At 39.7% G+C, this 20120-nt stretch overlaps 1 protein-coding gene across 8 annotated transcripts in view; it reads left to right on the forward strand.

Moving 5' to 3' along the window:
- The window catches only part of ITGB4 (integrin subunit beta 4), a 74224-nt gene that overhangs the window by 27413 nt on the left and 26691 nt on the right, over nucleotides 1–20120 (forward strand). For all 8 annotated transcript variants that reach the window (XM_060764665.2, XM_060764664.2, XM_060764667.2 and 5 more), the window contains exons 6-20: nucleotides 1384–1480; nucleotides 2006–2177; nucleotides 2972–3235; nucleotides 5956–6045; nucleotides 8057–8179; nucleotides 8685–8852; nucleotides 9628–9704; nucleotides 11414–11625; nucleotides 11886–11989; nucleotides 12777–12872; nucleotides 14423–14555; nucleotides 15943–16065; nucleotides 16830–16936; nucleotides 18387–18420; nucleotides 19401–19586. In XM_060764665.2, coding sequence (XP_060620648.2) covers nucleotides 1384–1480; nucleotides 2006–2177; nucleotides 2972–3235; nucleotides 5956–6045; nucleotides 8057–8179; nucleotides 8685–8852; nucleotides 9628–9704; nucleotides 11414–11625; nucleotides 11886–11989; nucleotides 12777–12872; nucleotides 14423–14555; nucleotides 15943–16065; nucleotides 16830–16936; nucleotides 18387–18420; nucleotides 19401–19586 — 1986 coding nt within the window. The remainder of the gene's footprint in view (nucleotides 1–1383; nucleotides 1481–2005; nucleotides 2178–2971; nucleotides 3236–5955; nucleotides 6046–8056; nucleotides 8180–8684; nucleotides 8853–9627; nucleotides 9705–11413; nucleotides 11626–11885; nucleotides 11990–12776; nucleotides 12873–14422; nucleotides 14556–15942; nucleotides 16066–16829; nucleotides 16937–18386; nucleotides 18421–19400; nucleotides 19587–20120) is intronic.

Genomic DNA, 20120 nt, shown 5'->3' on the forward strand with positions numbered 1-20120 from the left:
TTTCTGTCGCTGAGAAAATTGGATTTTGAAACTTTTATGTTGTCATGGAAACAAGGATTGGTGACAAAGCTTCAGCTGAGACACATTTTCAGGAGTGGATTTCCCTTCCTAGGAGTAGATTTTTCTCACTTCCTGTTGCCTCACCCCTATTCTTAACTATTCTTAACTCATCCCTATTCTTAACTATGAGTCTTATGTTTGTAACTCAGGGACTGCTAGTTTAGGAGATGGAAATCTTACAAAAATCTGTTTCTAGGTATCGTTAGCCAGCTAGCTTGCCAGAAATAACTGCATGGAGTTTGAAAAACATGTTACTAGTTTTGATTGTTTATGTGGTAATTTAATATACTGTGAAATAATGTAACAACAAAATACTAGATCCTGCTCCAAGGACAGTGAAAGGGAGAAAAGATTAGAGGAACAGATGACAATGAATGGAAATGAAGGCAGGACTGGAACAAGATGCCTTGCTGTGTATGGCAGAGCAAAATACAGTTCCTCTAAGTCAGTGGTTCTCAACCTGTGGGTCCCCAAATATTTTGGCCCTCAACTCCCAGAAATCCTAAAAGCTGGTAAGCTGGCTGGGAGTTCTGTGAGTTGTAGGCCAAAACACCCGAGGACCCAAAAGATTGAGAACCACTGTTCTAAGTCAAGATCGATATAGTAGTACCCAAGTCAGCAGGCTATTGTGGCACCTGAGGCTGATGGTCTAACAGATGTCGCTACTTTTGCAGTAAATCGATTATTCTTTAAGAATTTACTATCTGAGGCAACAACTTCACTAATGACAACACCAGTCCCGGATGAATGCCAGCCAATCTTTATACTTTGAACTAAGTTGAATTTCATCTGTAGATCAGAATAAAGGGTTTGACAGAGGTTTTACAGAAAAGATGGGCTTTGGAGTTTACCAGAGGAGAGGGATATAGCACAGTGAAGCTGTTATAACAGGGAATCCTGCTTCCATTACTTTCTGTGATTAAAATTAAGTATATTTTTGGGACGTAAACTGAAAAAAAAAATCCCCAAAAGTAAAATTATATGGGGTAGTCTAGCTCAATCTTAACCTGTTTTACACATTTACTTTGCCTGGGTTGCAAAATACAAATATTTTGATTTTCAATGGCCTGGGTGCCCACCTAATATCAACTGAAGCATGGTGTTTAATCGGTTTCCATTAAGGCAGTGGTTCTCAACCTGTGGGTCCTCAGATGTGTTGGCCTTCAATTCCCAGAAATCCTAACAGCTGGTAAACTGGCTGGGATTTCTGGGAGCTGTAGGCCAAATCACCCGGGGACCCACAAGTTGAGGACCACTGCATTAAGGGAAAGCATGTTTAGGACAGAGAACTTTTCACTTACTTTCTCCCTTTCTTCCTGCCAGCAAACTTCTTGCAGGACTTGACTTCTGACTATACTATTGGCTTTGGCAAGTTTGTGGACAAAGTTACAGCCCCGCAGACCGACATGAGACCCACAAGGTATTTTAAAGTTGATGAATTCCATATACTTCAGAACAAACTATTTGGGATCTTATTGTTATTGTTTTTTAGAGTAATAGTTTTATCTAATCTGTGAGTAGTGCCAATGACTGATCTAAATAATGCTTTATCATGCCATTACTTTAATTAATCTTGTATGTGTGACTTAATTTAGTCATATATAACATATCTGCTTTCAGTCTGTATTAATTTACTTTTATTGCTACCTTGAAAAATTGCACTATTAACTAGGAAGGTGCTTACATGGAATCTTTATGTAGCATCTTTGCTTTCCTATTCATGTGTCTGATGAGATAAGCTTGAAGGTATGGCATCTATTTCTGTTTTAGCTGTTGTCATCATTTGTTTGTGAACCTCTAAAAATGTTAAGACTCACTTTTTTGCTTCATATATCTATTTTTTTTTTAGAATGTATTATCTCTTTCCTACTCTAGACATTTCTAATATCAGTGTTTTGATTTCCTTTTGTAATAACAAGGCATTTCCCTGTTATTTTTTCCTCAGGCTGCGTGAGCCCTGGACTGATGCTGACCCTCCCTTCTCCTTTAAGAATGTCATCCGGCTGACTCATAATATTGATAAATTCAGTAATGAATTAATGAAGGAGCGAATCTCGGGCAACCTGGATGCCCCAGAAGGTGGATTTGATGCCATATTGCAAACAGCTGTTTGCAAAGTGAGTAAAGACATGATGAAAAGAACATAGATATAATGATTTAATGAGAGTTAGGTAAATATATGCTTTCTTTGCCATTCACTGAGTTGTGAGATCAGTGGACAAAAAATCAAGGGCAGCACTTCATTTTAATGAGCAACAGAACAGCGGGTATTTTACTAAGAACCTTAATAACCACTCTAGAATCACCTTATCATTATTTGACCACAGACCTTTTGCAATACACAATTATAGCAATATGATGTCACTCTAACATCCACAGATGCACCCTGTGGAATCCCGGGATTTGCAGTTTTCTTGGTGCATTGGAGCAATAGTGGGCAGAATGCAGCCCATAACTGCATGTGGTCCCTAGAGCCATAGCACACTCCCATTGGGATACTCCAACTTGAGTAGCATCTTAAATCTGGTAAATGTTACGCAAACATTTTTGTAAACCTAGTAGCTTAGAATGGTTGTAAATTTAGTGAGCTGTGCCTTGTCAACACGTAAGAGATAAGAACTGCACAGGGAAGATAACAGAGGAGTGCCTAGACATGGTCAATATTAGCAGGAAAACAACAGATTAACTTCTCATTCCTCTCAACTAATCTCAGGCTGGATTATATTTGGAGGTGATGTCTCATGATTAGACATTTTGCTGATAGTGCTAGAGTAGCTATGAAATTCCTCTAAAGCATAAAATATCTTCCTCTAAAGTTACATTCCAGCTATTGGAGCAGCTTTTGGGCATCTTTCTTTCTTCTGAACAAATGAAACCCCTTTTATACTTGTATCTTTCCCGGTGCCCACAGGAGAATATTGGCTGGCGGAATGACAGCACTCATCTCCTGGTGTTCTCCACTGAGTCGGCCTTCCATTATGAAGCTGATGGTGCCAATGTCCTTGCTGGTATTCTGAGGAGGAACGATGAAAGGTGTCACCTGAACAGAGCAGGAACTTACACCTTTGACACCAAGCAGGACTACCCTTCTGTGCCTACCCTTGTGAGACTCCTGGGGAGGAGTAACATCATCCCCATATTTGCCGTCACCAACCACTCCTACGATTACTATGAGGTAAAAATCCTGGTGGATGGCAATGTTTTCAGCTTTACTAATACTAGCCCTTAGAGTAGTGCCATTTGAATTGTGGGTCTTTGAACCAGGGCTGGTTCTTGAGTGTGGACTACCAAACCCTGACAGGTTTCAGAGATGGAAAGATACAATGGTCCCAATTATGATGCTGTTCCCTGATATATTATGGAGGAAATACCAATTACTTGAGAAACACAGCTTTAAACCGTTGCTTGAAAATGGATCCAACTTTAGAGAGAAACTTGGTAAAGGTTCATAGGGATCTACTCTCCCACCAAGAACAAGATTACCTAGTGTTGTTGTGTGGGGATGGCTGGTATTAAAGGTTGTCTAAGAATTCTCCAGTTATTTATTTATTAATTTCTATAGTGTGTTGAGTACTATATTTAAGTGGTGTTATTCCTTCCCTAAGAAAACTTTATGAAATGCATTGGGTTGCCCTACATTGTCAGGCAACTTGAAGATACAAGCATACACACACTGGGATTTTTCACCATCTCCTAACAAATGACCTGTTTTACTTGCCTAAAATTTCTTTGAATTTGAAAAAATTAAAAGTATTGTAGCACTGTAAATGGTGCTCCATGCAGTCATGCTGGCCACATGACCTTGGAGGTGTCTACGGAAAACACCGGCTCTTCAGCTTAGAAATGGAGATGAGCACCACTCCCCAGAGTTGGACATGACTAGACTTAATGTCAGGGGAAACCTTTACCTTTAGTGCTGTAAAGAGTTTTTAAAAATGTTTATTTGGCTTTCTAAATGTCTATAAAAAGTTTAGGCCAAAAAGGTTATTAGTACCATGAATAACATGGCTATCCCGCTTCGTTTTTTAAAAAACAATATATAATGTTAATGTGTTGCTCATCTTGGTCCTCTTGTGACATACCATGAATTATGTACAGCGTAATCATTTAGGAGTCTGTGGATTTTGTTATTCAGTGCAAAAGGGTGGGATTCAGCTTACCTTCAGGTATGTCTTCATCTAAGACCTTGGTGATGAATATCTTTCAGTTTTTCCTTCAGAGCAAATATTAAAGTCCACCTCTGAAGAGCAGTGGGGACACCCAGTGGCTAGTTAGGTAACTGAGGTTATGTTACTGTTGTGTGTCTTGGAGTTATTTCCAAGCTTTGGCTACCCTAAGGTGAACCGATTACATATGTTTCTTGGCAAGATGTATTCATAAGTAACTTGACCAGGGTCGTTCAGTGGGTTTTTGTGGACAAGGAAGGATTAGAACTCTGACTTCCAGAGTTGTAGTCCAACGAACTACATCATGCTTAGCTTACTTCAGTGATAACTGTTCAAAAAATGGATTTTTATCAGCATTTAAACCAAAATAAATGTAATCAGAGAGCTCCAGTGGTGTAGCAGGTTAAACTGCTGAGCTTCTGAACTTGCTGACCAAAAGGTCGGCGGTTCAAATCCAGGGAGCGAGGTGAACTCCTGCTGTTAGGCCCACCTTCTGCCAACTTAACAGTTCAAAAACATGCAAATGTGAGTAGGTACCGCTTTTGCAGGAAGGTAACTGTGCTACATGCAGTCATGCTAGCCACATGACCTTGGAGGTATCTATGGACAACTCCAGCTCTTCGGCTTAGAAATTGAGATGGGCACCACTCCCCAGAGTTGGACATTACTAGACTTAATGTCAGGGGAAACCTTTACCTGTATGTAATCAGAAGATCCACACTGGATATCTTGAATTTTTAGGCATTTAAGGAAAGTTGTGTTGGTTCATTCCCCAAATTCCTCTAGTCTAGCATTCAGTTTCCTACAGTGTCCAACCACAAACCCAAATGTTGATAAGCAGTGACATGAATGGTATGCCTTGAATCTTTTCCCACTCAGGCTCAAAGGCTGACACTAAGTCCTCCTGTTAAGGCAATGCAAAAAAGCAAACTAGATCATGAAGACAACATTACTCAATATGTAAATAGTTGCTGCAGGAAAGTTCTAGAACTCATGGCAAGTGAGGAAGGGAAGTCTAGCTCTTTCATTGCTATGATCTCTGATTATATTATTAATAATAGCTCCTGGATGTTGGTGTTCATGATTTAAGGGAAGCTTTAATTTATCAGTGGAGACTTCTTTTGAAATGGAAAGCATTTGTAGATGCATTCCACTTTATCAGATGCATCTGACAAATTGAACTGTATCCACAAAGGCTAGACACCTTCTTCCCAGTTAGGCTCAAAGGTTCTATAGAATTCCTTAAATCTTTTTTATGCCAAAACAAACTAACATGGCTGTTTCCTTGAATGCTGCTATTATGGCATTCATGGCTTCAAATATGGCCCAGGAAAAACCTATTACCTGTCTGAGATTTTAAACTATTTTTTAATTAAAGAAGCCTAGCAGGAAGAAGGTAGATTCTTTCTTGTCCCTTTGTGGGAGAGGTTAAAATAGTGAAAGGACAGAGTAAGAGAAAGTCATATCAGTTACTTTAAGACCCTGGGTACAGTCACAATCATATGACAATCTATCATAACTAAATCTTATTGGAATCAATGGGAAAAAATCATAAGTAACTTTTCTAAGTCTAGTCCAGCTTCCCTTGACTAGATCCAGAATTTCCATCTGGATTCTCATTTCTTATGTACAATAAAATCATGAACTCTGTTTCTTACTTTCTTGTTCAATGCTGTGTATAGGATTGGAACCCTCATGTTATAATGCAACTTTTTGTTTAAAAATACAGAAGCTGCACACATATTTCCCAATCTCTGAAATTGGAAGACTACAGGAAGACTCCTCTAATATTGTGGAATTGATCAAAATGGCTTTTGACGTAAGAAACAGTTCCAGACATTCTAAATTGTGATTAATCTTGTTGACGCGACACCACTGCCACTCCTGGAAATAGGAAACTGCTACTAGCCAGCTGTAGTGACATAATTTCAATGTCAGTGAAGCAATAAATGCTTTCCTGATTTTAGTGAGAAGTTTAAAGCAATTTTCCAAGATGCTGGATCGTACACCCAATTTTCTACCTTGATATTTTGGGATATAGGGCTATGTGGAAGGGCCCTTACTATTTACATTCATGGTGAAATTCCTTGATCATTCTGAGGACACATCTGCACTATAGAATGAATGCAGGTGATAGCACTTTAACTTCAATGCAATCCTGACCATTGCAATTTCACAAGTTCTTTAGCTTTCTCTGCCAAAGAGTGATGTTGCCTTACCAAACTGCAACTCCTAGCACTCCATAGCATTGAACCATGGTAGTTAAAGTGGTGTCAAACTGCATTCATTCTCCAGTGTAGCTGTACCCTTGGATTTCTTACACCTGCAGAATATGTAAGCTGCCTCACCAAGTAGAAAAGGTTTATATTTGGTAAACAGTTTGAAAAATTAAAATATTTGATACTACACAGCCCTATATCCCACAATATCAAGGCAGAAAATCCCACAATATCTGCTTTGAACTGAATTATCTAAATCCACACTCAGATAATGTGGGATTTTCTGCCTTGATAATCTGGGATATAGGGCTCTGTGGAAGGGTCCCTTGTCTTCAGATATAACTGTAGTTTAGGACTTACATTCAGAGTAAATCCTGAATGTAAACTCATCAAAAGCATTATTAGAGCAACTTTAGGCACCTTCCAGACAGGCCATGTATCCCAGGATGTAATCCCAGGTTTTCTGATTTAAACTGGATTAGATGAGTCTGCAGTTTCAGATAATCTGGAATAAACAGAAAACCTGGGATCAGATCCTGGGATATAGGGCCTGTCTGGAAGGTCCCTTAGTGGTCAGGTTTGCATTGGACTGCTTGGAATGTAACTGTTGCTGCCAATGTAAACTTGATAATCATCATCAAAATATCCAACATAGTCTCTCTTTAATTCAGGAGGGTTCACCTTAAAAGGCTGCTAATAGTATTGGACAAATAATTTCCTTCCATTCTTAAAAGGGAAGATAAGCGGGTGTTTTTCTGTGGCAACATTGCTACCATTTATTAGTGACATCGTTTATTGGCAGTCGTTATCATCACTATAATAGGCAATCACTCATGATGTTTATCTTCCCAAGGGTCCGTAAGCGACTGTGGAGATGTTTTCTGAATCCACATCCAGGTGGAAGGTGGTCCCTACAAGGGTTGACACATCTTCCTCTTGGCATGCTTCCCCCTTTCACCCTCTATTTGTGTTTCTTTAAAATCCACAACACTGTTGATAACAGCTGACCTCCAGTTAGATATTCGAGGGCCAGGGCTTCCCAGTTCTCAGTGTTTATGCCACATTTTAAAAGGTTAGATTTAGACCCATCTTTACATGTCTTTTGCTGTCCACCAACATTCTATTTTCCATTCTTGAGCTGAGAGTAGAGTAACTGCTTTGGGAGACAATGATTGGCAGTATTGCCATTGAACCATTTTAGTTCTTTCATATAATGTTACATGCAATGGCTACATGTTATGGATTATTGGGACATGTAGTTTTATGAGATATTTAGAATTCAAAGTATCTTACCAAACTACAAATCCCAAAATTCCATAGGATAAAGCCACCAGACAGCTATTACTGTGCAGGATACAAAAATGGTCTGAATGCAGCGCACAGGCTCTGTGTTGCTTAACCATGCACTGGAGCAATTTGGGAACTTTGTTACTGCAACATTAGGCTGCTGACAGTGTATACAAAAGAAAAAGCAACAACTATCCTCTGTGAATATGGTTGAATGTAATCGTCAGATGACTTAATGTGGAAAGGAGGGATCACTGACTTATACTTGTTCTAGGTTTTTTAAAAATGTTTTTTATGTTTTCCTTTCTTGCATTTATTTCCCAGCGCATTCGCTCCAAGATGGACATTCGGGCTTATGACACCCCCAAAGCTATGAAAACAGAAATAACATCCATGAAGTATGAAAAGACAGAGTCTGGTTCATTCCAGGTTGTTCGTGGCGAAGTGGTATGTCGTATTATTTGCATTCCTGATACTCCGAGTGGCCTAAAATAAAAAAAAATAAAACCTTCTTGTATAAATAAGGTGATTCAAGGTACTTTGGTTTTTGAACCATCATATAGACTCTGGGTGAGTGGTAGTAGGTTTCCTATGTGGCCTGAAAAGAGCAGACAAGAACTCCCAAAGATGCCAGAAACAAGAATGGTCTTCTGTTCACGCTCTTATCCTCAAGCCAGAAGAGGGCCCAACTGGAGCCTGGTTGCAGAATCTACTACTTCCAATCCTGACTTTAAGCTCATGAGCTGCTCCTGGTAGAAAGAGACTGCTAGTCAATTATATCCTGCAGAAATTGTAGGATTAAGCACAGTTCTAGGACCATAGCAGTCACTGTAAACCATAACTGTATCTGCTAATTAGGAGAGAAACAGTTGTGACCTATCTCTTTCCTAAATTGATTTTCTCCCAACCTGGGTAAACATAGCAAATGTACAAATGTTTCTTTTCCATCCAGGGAACATTCAATGTTCGTGTGAAAGCCCATGAGAATGTGGGTGGAGAGCATGTCTGCAATCTTCCAGAGAAAGACCGGAAAGGTGTTATTCATGTTAAGCCTTCCTCTTTCAGTCACAAAATGGAGATTGATGCTTCAGTCATTTGTGATGCCTGCCCATGTGAAAAGGTACTTCCGTTTTCATACAGAACTACATTCAGCATATGTGTGTATATAGAATTCTTGTAATGTTTGTGTGTTTTGACCGTGCTGTGACTGGCTTCAAGCGCACAAGGAGAGGTGTGTAAGGAATATGGAATTCCTTGCCTCCCTATTTGAGAGCCATGCGCGACTTAAGGCTTTTTGCTCTAGCACTTAAAACCTGGCTTTTTACTAGAGCATTTGACCCATGTTAATTTTTTAATATCTGTTTGTATGTATTTTATTCTGTACAACTTTGCTATGTAAATCACCTAGAGTATCTCGGATGGAGGGCAATTAATAAGTAATTAAAGATGATGATGATGATGATGATGATTAATAAAATTATTATTATTATTATTTGCACAATTTATTGATTGTGTAGCAGTAATTACCACTAAAATTAATAAGTTTTCTAATTAAGAAAATAAAACTATGTTTGTGATGAACCACATGGAAGAGCTATAATGGAAACTACTCAAGAATTAACCATAGTACATAAGAAGGAAAAAAATTCCAAATCTTGTTTATGTAGTAAGGATTATATGAAACTTATATATAATATGTGTATTATATGTTATGTACTATATGCATGTATGAAACTCTTATAAGGGATTGGCTTAAACTCCCACTTTCTAGTAAAGCTGACTTACCGTGTTGAAAAAGGATACATGTCTAAAAAAGCATGTCACCAACATGAAATAATTGAGGAGCTCTGCCCTAAAATGAAGTTCAAGAGCATTTCTTCTCTCATTCTTTGCAGCAACAGGAAGTTAATTCTGCTAGGTGCAACTTCAATGGGAACTTTGTCTGTGGACAGTGTGTTTGTAATCCTGGCTGGTAAGTGTCTCATAAACGTTCCTCACTAGAGTCTATCCTACCTTCACTTTCCTCCAGTATAAGGTATGGATGCTGCTCCTTGCCTTTCAAAGAGAAAGGTCCTAAGCTTGTCTCAAGTTTCTGGATGTAATAGATTCCCAAGACAGCTGTATCTTTCCTACATTATACAGCAGTGACATATAGGTAGGACCCTTCCCCCAAAACCTGAATCAAGTCCCCTCATACCCAGTGGGCAAAACTCACTTACAGGAGGAATAAATGCCAATTCATAAAGGTGTGAGGACTATTTCTAGAAGTCAAAGGAGCTAAAGGTACATGGATCTAGAGGAAAATGGACAAGTGGTAGAGATCATTCATACCAGTTTCAACATTTTCACAAGCATACAAAGCACAGCTGAATCTTGTGCAAAAATACTTGAGAGTATATTCAAATATAGCGGTTTATTGGGCTGCAAAGCACATCCCAGTTTCAGATAACAGGTCACTATGAATTGTGACTAAGTGTTATTTTAAATTTGCATTAAAGTTACAAACTTTTCTTTAGTTCCCATGTCATTAACATCTTATCAGCTAGTGAAAGTACAGCAAGTAAAGCTACATGTGTCTTCGTGATGGGGAAAAGCTTAATTAGACGAGCCTCTCACATACTATTGTCAAATGGAATAATAGTGTCTTGCTCTTCATCTCACTCATCAGACCAATATTCTTAAGGTTAGATAGAAATGAAAAGTTGAAACTAGTACATAGAGCAGAATACACTGTCTTTAAGAATTAAATTAGACAAAATGTTTAGAAACATATCAGAGGAATTCTCCTGCAAGGTGAGAGATGTATCTCGGAGGACATCTACATTACAGAATTAATGCAGTTTGACAGCACTTTAACAGCCATGGCTCAGCGCTATGGATTCATGGGAGTTGTTTTTTTTAAAAAAAAGGTCTTTAACCTTTTATATTAAAGAGGGCTGCTGCCTTACCAGGCTACAAACCTCATATTCCATAACAAGGAACCATGGCAGTTAAATAACACTGGCGATTTTATCTGTATTTTGGAAATCTACTACATAACCCAACATACAGATACCGACAAAAGTGGTATTAAATAACATTCACTCTATGGTGTAAATGCATTCCTCGCTTGGGTATCTTGGAGTTAACATGTTTAATTTCACTGGAAGATAAACAAGTGTGATAGCTAAGGCATGCATCTCTAGAGAAATCATTTTTGGGAAGTTTTATGATTTGCTCTTGAGTCTCTTTCCCCAGTCACCTCCTGACAAAGGGTGCACCCTTCTACACTGTAGAAAAGATGCAGTTTGACCCCACTTTAAGGAATTCTAGGATTTGTAGTTTGGTGAGCTACCAGCAGTTTGGCAGAGGAGGCTAAATATTCCATGATTCCATAACATTGAGTCAGAGCAGTTAAAGTGGTCTCAAACCGCATTAATTCCAGAGTGTTGATGCACCCAAAGAGAGATCAAGTAGTGGTTTTTTTTTTTCCCTTTCATTTTGAGAGGGACTGTTTGAGGAGGAAAACAGTAATGTTGATGTTTTTTCACCTCCGTCTCTCAAGCTGTACAGTGCACACTGTAAGTTTTAATATGAGTCACCTTGAGTCCCATTTTTGGGAGAAAGTGGGCTATAAAAATAGATAAATAAATAAATAAAGTTGACCATATTCTTAGCTTTGAGCTGTTCTCTCCATAACAGGCGAGGAGAAGTCTGTAACTGCTCTTCCTCTTCCTCTACTGACAATGCGGCTTGTATAAGACCTGGAGATACAGAGCCTTGCTCAGGTCAAGGAGAGTGTTTGTGTGGGGTTTGTCAATGCTACCCTGATCATCAGATCCAGCGCTTTGAGGGACAGTTTTGTGAATTTGACAACTTACAATGTCCCCGCACATCTGGATTCCTCTGCAATGGTGAGTGAGACCTTGAGGGGTAGAGACTGGGATTGGTCTGTTCTTGGTGGATATGATGTGTGACATTTCTCTTGTGGGCTAAACTTTTACTTTTGCTAATGTTGCTGAAGTGTTGTACTTCACAACTATAAGGCTGCAGTTGCTAATGTTCTTTCAAGGGGGTGTTGATGGAAGAGTAGAGTTGCCCTCCCATACACCTGTAACCTATTGTTCAAGATGCTTGAGTTTGGCTGCCAGCTGTCACTGTCTCCTCTCTGCAGACCGAGGTCGCTGCTACATGGGCCAGTGTGCATGTGAAAGTGGTTGGGAAGGTCCTGGTTGTGAATGTCCCACAAGCAATGAAACTTGCATCACGAGCAACGGGGTAAGTACTCATGGTTTCTCCTTCCTCTGAGAACTATAGTTACAGGTGACTAGAGGAGCACAAGCCATTAAAGACTCAAATGATGAATTGTTCAACCAAGATTCTGGATGGCTCAGAGCTGATATAGCACAAGCCACAGGTAGAAATCTTGTGGATATCACAAGCAGACATAACCCACGGGTATAGATACTTTTGGGGATGTTCTAGATTGGATTATCCAATACGTCTGTGCACAGCACTTTCTTTCGCAACAGCTATGACCCAAACTATCAGGATGGAAAAGCTGGGCTTCCCAGACTGTCCATTCCATGATCTTACGCCTGATTCTGTGCTCCTTTTATCCTTCCTGGTGGATGTAGTACTGCATATATGTTGTGGGAGGTGGAAGTGTTTGATATGAGAGCTAAAGGATAATTACACTCTGGCTTACTTATGTCTCCAGGAATAACAAATCAAGGTGGTTAAGGTTAAAATGTGAACAATATTAATTTATTCTTTATCCCTACCGTCTGTTCTTCAGAGATGTAGCTATTATGAAGTGTCTTTTCAATTCTACTATATTTTGTTGCTCTCCAAATAGTCTATTATTCCTACATTTTATTTGGGATTTTTTTAAGTGGAAAGAAAGTATCCCTGATTAGGCAGGAACTCCTTCTCTCATTTGTAACTTTCCTCTTGGCCGTGGAAAGAAATCCACCACTCAATTCAAGTATGTGTTTGTTATTTTTCAATGCATGAAAACAATATCACAAGGTGGGAATTCAGCAGTTACCCCTGCTTCTTACAGATGATCTGCAACGAACGTGGAAGATGTGAATGTGGTCGATGTATCTGTAATAATCCCACTCCTTTTACTGGACCCACCTGCGAAATCAGTGACTTGGTAAGTTACCACTGAGCCAGTGACTATTTATGACTCAGTATTAATAGTGATCAGTATTCATAATGCATTATTCCTTATTACAAGAACTTAAGCCAGTTCGTGCATAATATTCTACTGATGTTGTGCTTAACCTCTAAAACTATATTGGCGGTTTGCTATGTCCCTGATGAACACATCCAACTGGACATTTTTGCACACAGATCAAGATCATTATAAATGTTGTTGCAGATGTATACTTTATTAGCCTTCAATGTTCCCCTGTGTACATTTACTCTTCTTGCAATCTACGTACAATAAGTCTGGATATTCAAGGAAGCCAAGGAGTCCAACAAAGGAGATGTACATGACACATTTGTATATCACAGTAAACTATAGTTTGCATCAAGGGTCCTCAAATTAAGGCCCGGGGGCTGAATACAGCCCCCAAAGCAATTTACCTGGCTCTCGCTCAGGGTCAATCTAAGTCTGAAGTTACTTGAAAGCACACAACAACCCTATCTCATCAGCCAAAAGTAGGCCCACACTTCCCGTTGAAATACTAATAAGTTTATATTTGTTAAAATTGTTCTTCATTTTAATTATTTTACTTTTAAGTGTTTTTTGCACTACAAATAAGATATGTGCAGTATGCATAGGAATTCATTCTTTTTTTTTCCAAATTATAATCTGGCCCCCCAACAGTTTGAGGGACTGTGACTGGGCCTTCTGTTTAAAAAGTTTGAGGACCCCTGGTTTGCATGATAGATGATTCCTCAACAAAAAACATGCTGTGTCTTTTTAGTTTGATTCTCTCATATCTATTTCATTCTCTCCTGTATCATGATGGACGACTAGAGAAATAAGCCAGGAACATATAGCTGCCAATTCAAGATATAACAACAAGTCATAATTAAAGCAAGCCAAAATTCACAGGCCAGTGACACGCCAAATAGTCATACCATGGGGGTTTTTTTTATGAGGAATAACTGTGGTCACATTGTAAAATGAAAGAATATTTTATGATTTGCCATTCTAAGGGCTTTTTATTAGTTGCTCTGCAACTCATAAGCTTAGTAGTTAGGCTTATGCATCCTAGCTATTCAATAGGTTCATTCTATGTGATATCTCTGTCTCTTCTCCTTTTCCTCTCTTCTTCCTATAAAGTGTGGTAATAGTATATACTACTCTCAGGTGCTCATTAAAAAGGCAAACATTCTTGCTAGTTTTTCACTCTTGGAGGAGGGAGCAAGCGTGTTTTCTGCTGCACTGGAGATTGGACATGGAGCAATGCCTTCAAACTACAGGAAAGGAGATTCCACCTGAACATGAGGAAGAACTACATAACTGTCAAAGCTGTTCAGCAGTGGAACCCTCTGCCCCGGAGTGTGGTGGAGGCTCCTTCTTTGGAGGCTTTTAAACAGAGGCTGGATAATCATCTGTCGGGGGTGCTTTGAATACAATTTTCCTGCTTCTCGGAAGGGGGTTGGACTGGATGGCACATGAGGTCTCTTCCAACTCTATGATTCTTTCTTTGATGCTTTATTGACTGATATCATCTCTCTGGATAACAGGGCTTTGCACGTGTGTGTAGAGAAGATTTTCGAACCTGTGTGCAGTGTCAGGCATGGGGGACTGGTGAGAAGAAGGGAAAGAAATGTGCAGATTGCCCTTTCAAGATCCGGCTTGTGGATGAGTTGGAACAAGGTACCATAGCTTACCACCCGTCCTCCTTCTAATAAAGTTCAAGTGTCAACCAAAGAGACCAGAAAACATGACAGTTTTTTTAATACAAAAAGGGGGGTGGGATGAGGGGAGAGGGATTTTCATCATTGGAGGTAGATTACACTTCAACTGTCTTTGTTTTTACATCATTCTGGGGTGTGTGTTTTTTGTTAGTTAGTTTGTTGTTTTGGTTATCTGTAATGAGCAAATATGTATCTCCATGAATTCCAGACCGGAAATGTTAGAAGGAAAGAAATCTTCAGTCATGCTTCTAGAGGGCAATACAAGTCAAAATGTATACATAAGCTTTCTTAATTCTCAGGCCTGCAAATTAGAGGGCACAAACACATGGGTTGTTGTAGGTTTTTCGGGCTATATGTCCATGTTCTAGAAGTGCCAAAAACCTACAACAACCCAGTGATTCCAGCCCTGAAAGCCTTCAACAATACACAAACACATGTTTTAAATATGTAGTTTTATAGGAATTTTAAATAAAAAAGAACCTCAGTTTTGCTCCATTACATACATTTTTTTAAGAATTTGCTTTGATGTTGCAATATATGACTGACCAAAATTAGTAATACCATTTGTAGGGGGAAAATGTGTAGTGTATATTGTTTTGTCTTGTTTTTAAATTTAGAACTCCAAATACATTAAAAACTGCTACAATATTGGGAAAAGGTTTTTTAAATCACAGGTCTGTGTAACTAATTCATTATTTCCTCATCTACAGACTAGTATTCAGGCTTTGTTTCATTTCCACATAATTCTTTACCTCTTTCTCTTAAATATATAACTAGTGACAATTACTCCCAAAAACGTAATTCACTCTGATAAACTCTGGGCCCTTCCACACAGCCATATAACTCAGAATATCAAGGCAGATAATCCATAATATCTGATTTGAACTGGATTATCTGAGTCCACACTGCCACATATAATCCAGTGTGATGTGGATTTTATAGAGCTGTGTGGAAAGAACCTGTGTTTTCACTGAAGATGGTCTCTCACTGATTATTCCAAGCACTAGCTTCCATATAGGTTTTCCATATAGGAAGGGGCCACTTTAAAGAGTAAGGAATAAGGTGGGGGGGGGTGCCCCCATTCTCAGTTAATGCACCTTTGTTGGAGACAGAGTGCCACTATAGTATGTTTCTAAGCTATTATGCTTTCTTCCTGGCTCTGGATGCATCAGCCTCTTGTTTCATGCTGCCTCATTGTGACTGTTTGACAAATCTTGTTGAGGGTCTATGCTTGAAAAACCCTCAAGTATTACTTCAGAATAATGTTCTTTCTGGATAGATGAAATATGACCTCAAAATTTCCAGAATACATTGCTAAGTCTGCATCCCATTTATTTTTTCCACAGAGAAGGATATAAATGCAGTTTGCTCCTTCCAAGATGAAGAAGATGACTGCATTTACCGCTATGCCAAGATAGAGGATGCCAACCCAGAAAACAATGGCACTGTTTTTGTGCAAAGGAAGAAAGGTGAGCAGTGATTTTCCAGCAAAGGGGAGAGCTGACTGAATGACCTGAGGCAGAACTTAATATATAATTCCGTATAAACAGCTCTGTTCACTTTATCTCACATCATTTGCACGGAGACCCTCTGAGCAAGCCTGTAACCAAGAGGGGGTGTTAAGGTTTCAGCCCCCCCCCCCCCCCCCCCCCAAATTTTCTGCTGCCCTGGAGACTAGAACGTGAAACAATAGCTACAGGAAAGGAGATTCCACCTGAACATGAGGAAGAACTTCTTGACTGTCAGAGTTGGTCAGCAACCCTCTGCCCCGGAGTGTGATGGAGGCTCCTTCTTTGGAGGCTTTTAAGCAGAGGCTGGATGGCCATCTGTCTAGGGTGCTTTGAATGCAGTTTTCCTGCTTCTAGGCAGGGGGTTGGACTGGATGGCCCACAAGGTCTCTTCCAACTTATGATTCTATGATTCCTACTTCCCCCAGCTATCCTGATCAAAGTCATTGCCCCCCCCCCCCCTTTCTGGTTATTTCAGAACTCAGTGAGGGAGAAGCAACCCAATTAGAAGTGAGTAGGTGCATCATAGGTGCCTCACAGGAGACTTGTTGGGAAGGTTGTGCACCCCATTCTAATACCTGTAGTTCTGATTCTACCTTTTAAGCAGCTTATTTATATTTGCATCACTGTTCCCTCCAGTCTATCCTCCCTTTTCTGGCCATGTTCTGTTTGGTTTGTGATCCTCTGGAATTCACTGGTAAGGTTTTACATTTGCTTCATTACAGAGTGCCCACCAGGAAGCTTTCTCTGGCTTATCCCCTTGCTCATTTTGCTGATGCTTCTCCTGGGACTGCTGTTGTTACTATGTTGGAAGTTCTGTGCTTGTTGTAAGGTAAGGAGTTTCCAACTTGCAATCACAAAAGTAATCCTTGGGAAGTTACCTGGAGACATGGTTTGGGTGTAATTAGGGCTGGAAAATTAGAGGATACTTGCATATTTATTCTTTCTACCACCTGGGAGTTTTCTCTGTTTGGTTTTCAGTGTAGTTGGATGTGAAAACTGCCATCTGAATAGGATCAGTACTGTCATGTCCCATCCAGTACTGACTCTGAAAAAGATGTATCATATCCAGCCTGCAGTACATATCTACATACTTCCAAACCTGAAACTGTGGGAGGTTTTACACTGTCATATAATGCAGTGTAAAGTCGCATCATCCCCTGGGCATCCATACAATGCACATATAATTATACAAGTTAACTCAGTTTAAAGTGCTAAATGCAGCTGCACCCCAGGTCAAAGAAACACAGGGGGAAAGTCCATATCCAGCTCCAGGATTCACAATTTCCTCTGTTTTGGTGGAGAGGAGACTGCCATCCTGAATGGATCCCTATGTGGGATCCAGGATCATATCCCCACAGCTATCACACACATTCTCGTCTCAAGTAATCTGGGAAGGTGAGGTGACTGGCACTCCAGTTCTCTTCTCCCCAAAGACAGAAAGGTTTGAGCTCTGAGCTTTGCTTCCCAGTTCTTCTTCATACGACTGAGCGCTGTACCTTCGAAGAAGGGGGAGGTTACGCCTATCAAGCTACCTTGCTCACTCACATGGGGCAAACCAGGACAGCAACCTTGTGTCGCTATAATGCAGAACCAAACTGGTATTTTCCATTCTAGTTGGAGCTGCATTATGTGCCTATGTAGAATCACCCTTAGCCTGTTATGGAGAATATGGAAAAAAGACCCGTAGCCCAAATCACTCACACTCAAAAAGTAACAGCCAGGTGCTATTATGCTATGTGAACTAGAAGTTGTAACTGAGAAACCAGGTTGTAGCTTTCCAGTTCATATATATCAGGAGCACCTGGCTATTATTGTTTGCGTAGCAACTGCTAGTGGACTGGGTCCATCCACATGTGCCAACTGTCATGCTAAGCAACACCTAAAAAGTACAAGTGTTAAGTACATTTTGGCCTACACCTCTCACAAGCCCACAATGATGTCTGCGTAAGTGAAACTGATAGAAGTTTTTGGCCACAATGTGTGGGGCCCAAAGTGAGTAAGATGTGGAGGACTATTGAAAGACAGCCTCATCTGTGCGGCGCAAGCATTCTCATGGTCAATGTGATTGTTGGTCCAGGGTTGCCAATGCCACCATTTGATGGGGCAGCACCTGTGCCATGCAAACCATGCCATCTTTCTTTCATGGATCTATTTAATGGCATCTGTTGTGTTGCATTATCCACATGAGCTATTGCAGGAGCTGTTGGTCCATATGTTTGTTTTTACATTTTTATCTAAACAGGTATTTTATCCAGATTTTCCTTCTTTTTTCCATTTAGGCTTGCCTGGCTCTGCTCCCCTGTTGTGCACAAGGTACTCTTTTGGCATTTTTATGGATTTGATGATTGGAGCTTCCAGTCTAGTACTTTAGATGCACTATAAGAATTTACAGCTAGGATTGTGAGGAATGCACACTCACTTTCTGTTGGTCCTCTGCATTTGCCAGTTTAGTTTTGCAGATTTGATTATTTGAGGATTTGATTAAAATCTCTAGGAATCTCTAAGTCCTCCAGTGTGAGTCCAGGGTGAACTTCTGCCAAAAGCTGGCCACAGAGTCACGCTGAACAATATATAGATTTCTAGAGAGGCATTCTCTCAAATAAAAAAAAATCTGTTATGATGGCAGACTGAAGATGTTTCTTAGTTGTGTTAGTAATGTTGTATGATAAAATTGGCCAGCAGAGATAGTCCATAGAAACTTTATCATCCATCAATTTCTCTGAAGGGCAAGGACTCAGAAGGACTAAATGTATTGTCTTCTATCAGGCCAATATTCTTGTAGAAATATGCACCGTTTGTTATTGTGTGCTTTCAAGCTGTTTCCAAGAATCTATCACAGGGTTTTCTTTGTTCACACTTGGTTTGCCTTTGCCTTCCTCTGAGGCTGAGAGGGTCATTCTGGGTAGTATGTATCTTTATGGCATTCATATTCTAAATAACATTTTCCAGAACATCAGATCTGTAGTTTGAGATCTGTATTGATATGTGCTATAAAGCTTACATCTAAGCCATGAAATGAAAGAGGGAAATGTGACATTCTTCACCTTTAGAAGCTAGAAGAAATTAGCAAAGGTTAAGCAGGAGCACAAAATAATAGGCCTGTTAGCATCAGTCTTGAGTTCCATTTACTAAATAGATTCCAACCAGGAAAATACTAAGAAGTTGTACCTAGGGGAAACAAAAACTTTTCCCAAGGGGAAGGGTTCATCTTTTTCCATTTTGACACGTAAAAGATTTAAAGCTAGAACCAAGTCCTCGGAGAGTACAGCCTAGCTTCAATTCCTTCTCTGCAGGTCGCACGGTTGGTTTCAAGGAGGATCACTATCTGCTCAGGCAGAGTCTCATGACTTCAGATCACCTGGATACCCCTATGGTGCGCAGTGGCAACATGAAAGGCAGAGACACTGTCCATTGGAAGATCAAAAACAACGTGCACAAGCAAGACTTCTCTCCCTTACCTCCTAATCCTGGGGATCTGAGTGAGTGATAGCTTTTTTTTGATGGGGAAAAAGTGCCAAAGAGAATGTTGCCTGTTTCTGAGGACAAAGCTGATGTTGGAAAGTGAATCCTCGTGGCTTTTTCGGTATCCAGTTCCAGATCCAGTTAAGATATTTAGATTCTGCCATGGTGCTTTTGTCTCATTTTGAGTAACTTTTATACCCCTTTCTTGCATTTCAAGTGGGAAACTTCTTGTTTAGCATCCTTTTTCATACCTAACATAGTTCACCTCTAACAAAATAAAACTCAGTGGTAATCCAAAAGTCTTCTCTTATTGTTATAATGTTATGTCACTTGTTTTATATTTTTGTACCATTTTTACCAGTTGTTTATTATATGTGCACCCTGGAGTGCTTTGTAAGCCACCCCGAGTCCCTTCGGGGAGAGGGTGGCAAAATATAAATAAATTATTATTATTATTATTATTATTATTATTATTATTGGAGGAGATTTTGACAAAAGGGATCATTTAGGTAAGGGATAATCCCATATGCCTTTTGAGATGGTACAGTCAT

Source organism: Anolis sagrei, chromosome 2 (assembly GCF_037176765.1).
Source record: "Anolis sagrei isolate rAnoSag1 chromosome 2, rAnoSag1.mat, whole genome shotgun sequence".
Classification (NCBI taxonomy): Eukaryota; Metazoa; Chordata; class Lepidosauria; order Squamata; family Dactyloidae; genus Anolis; species Anolis sagrei.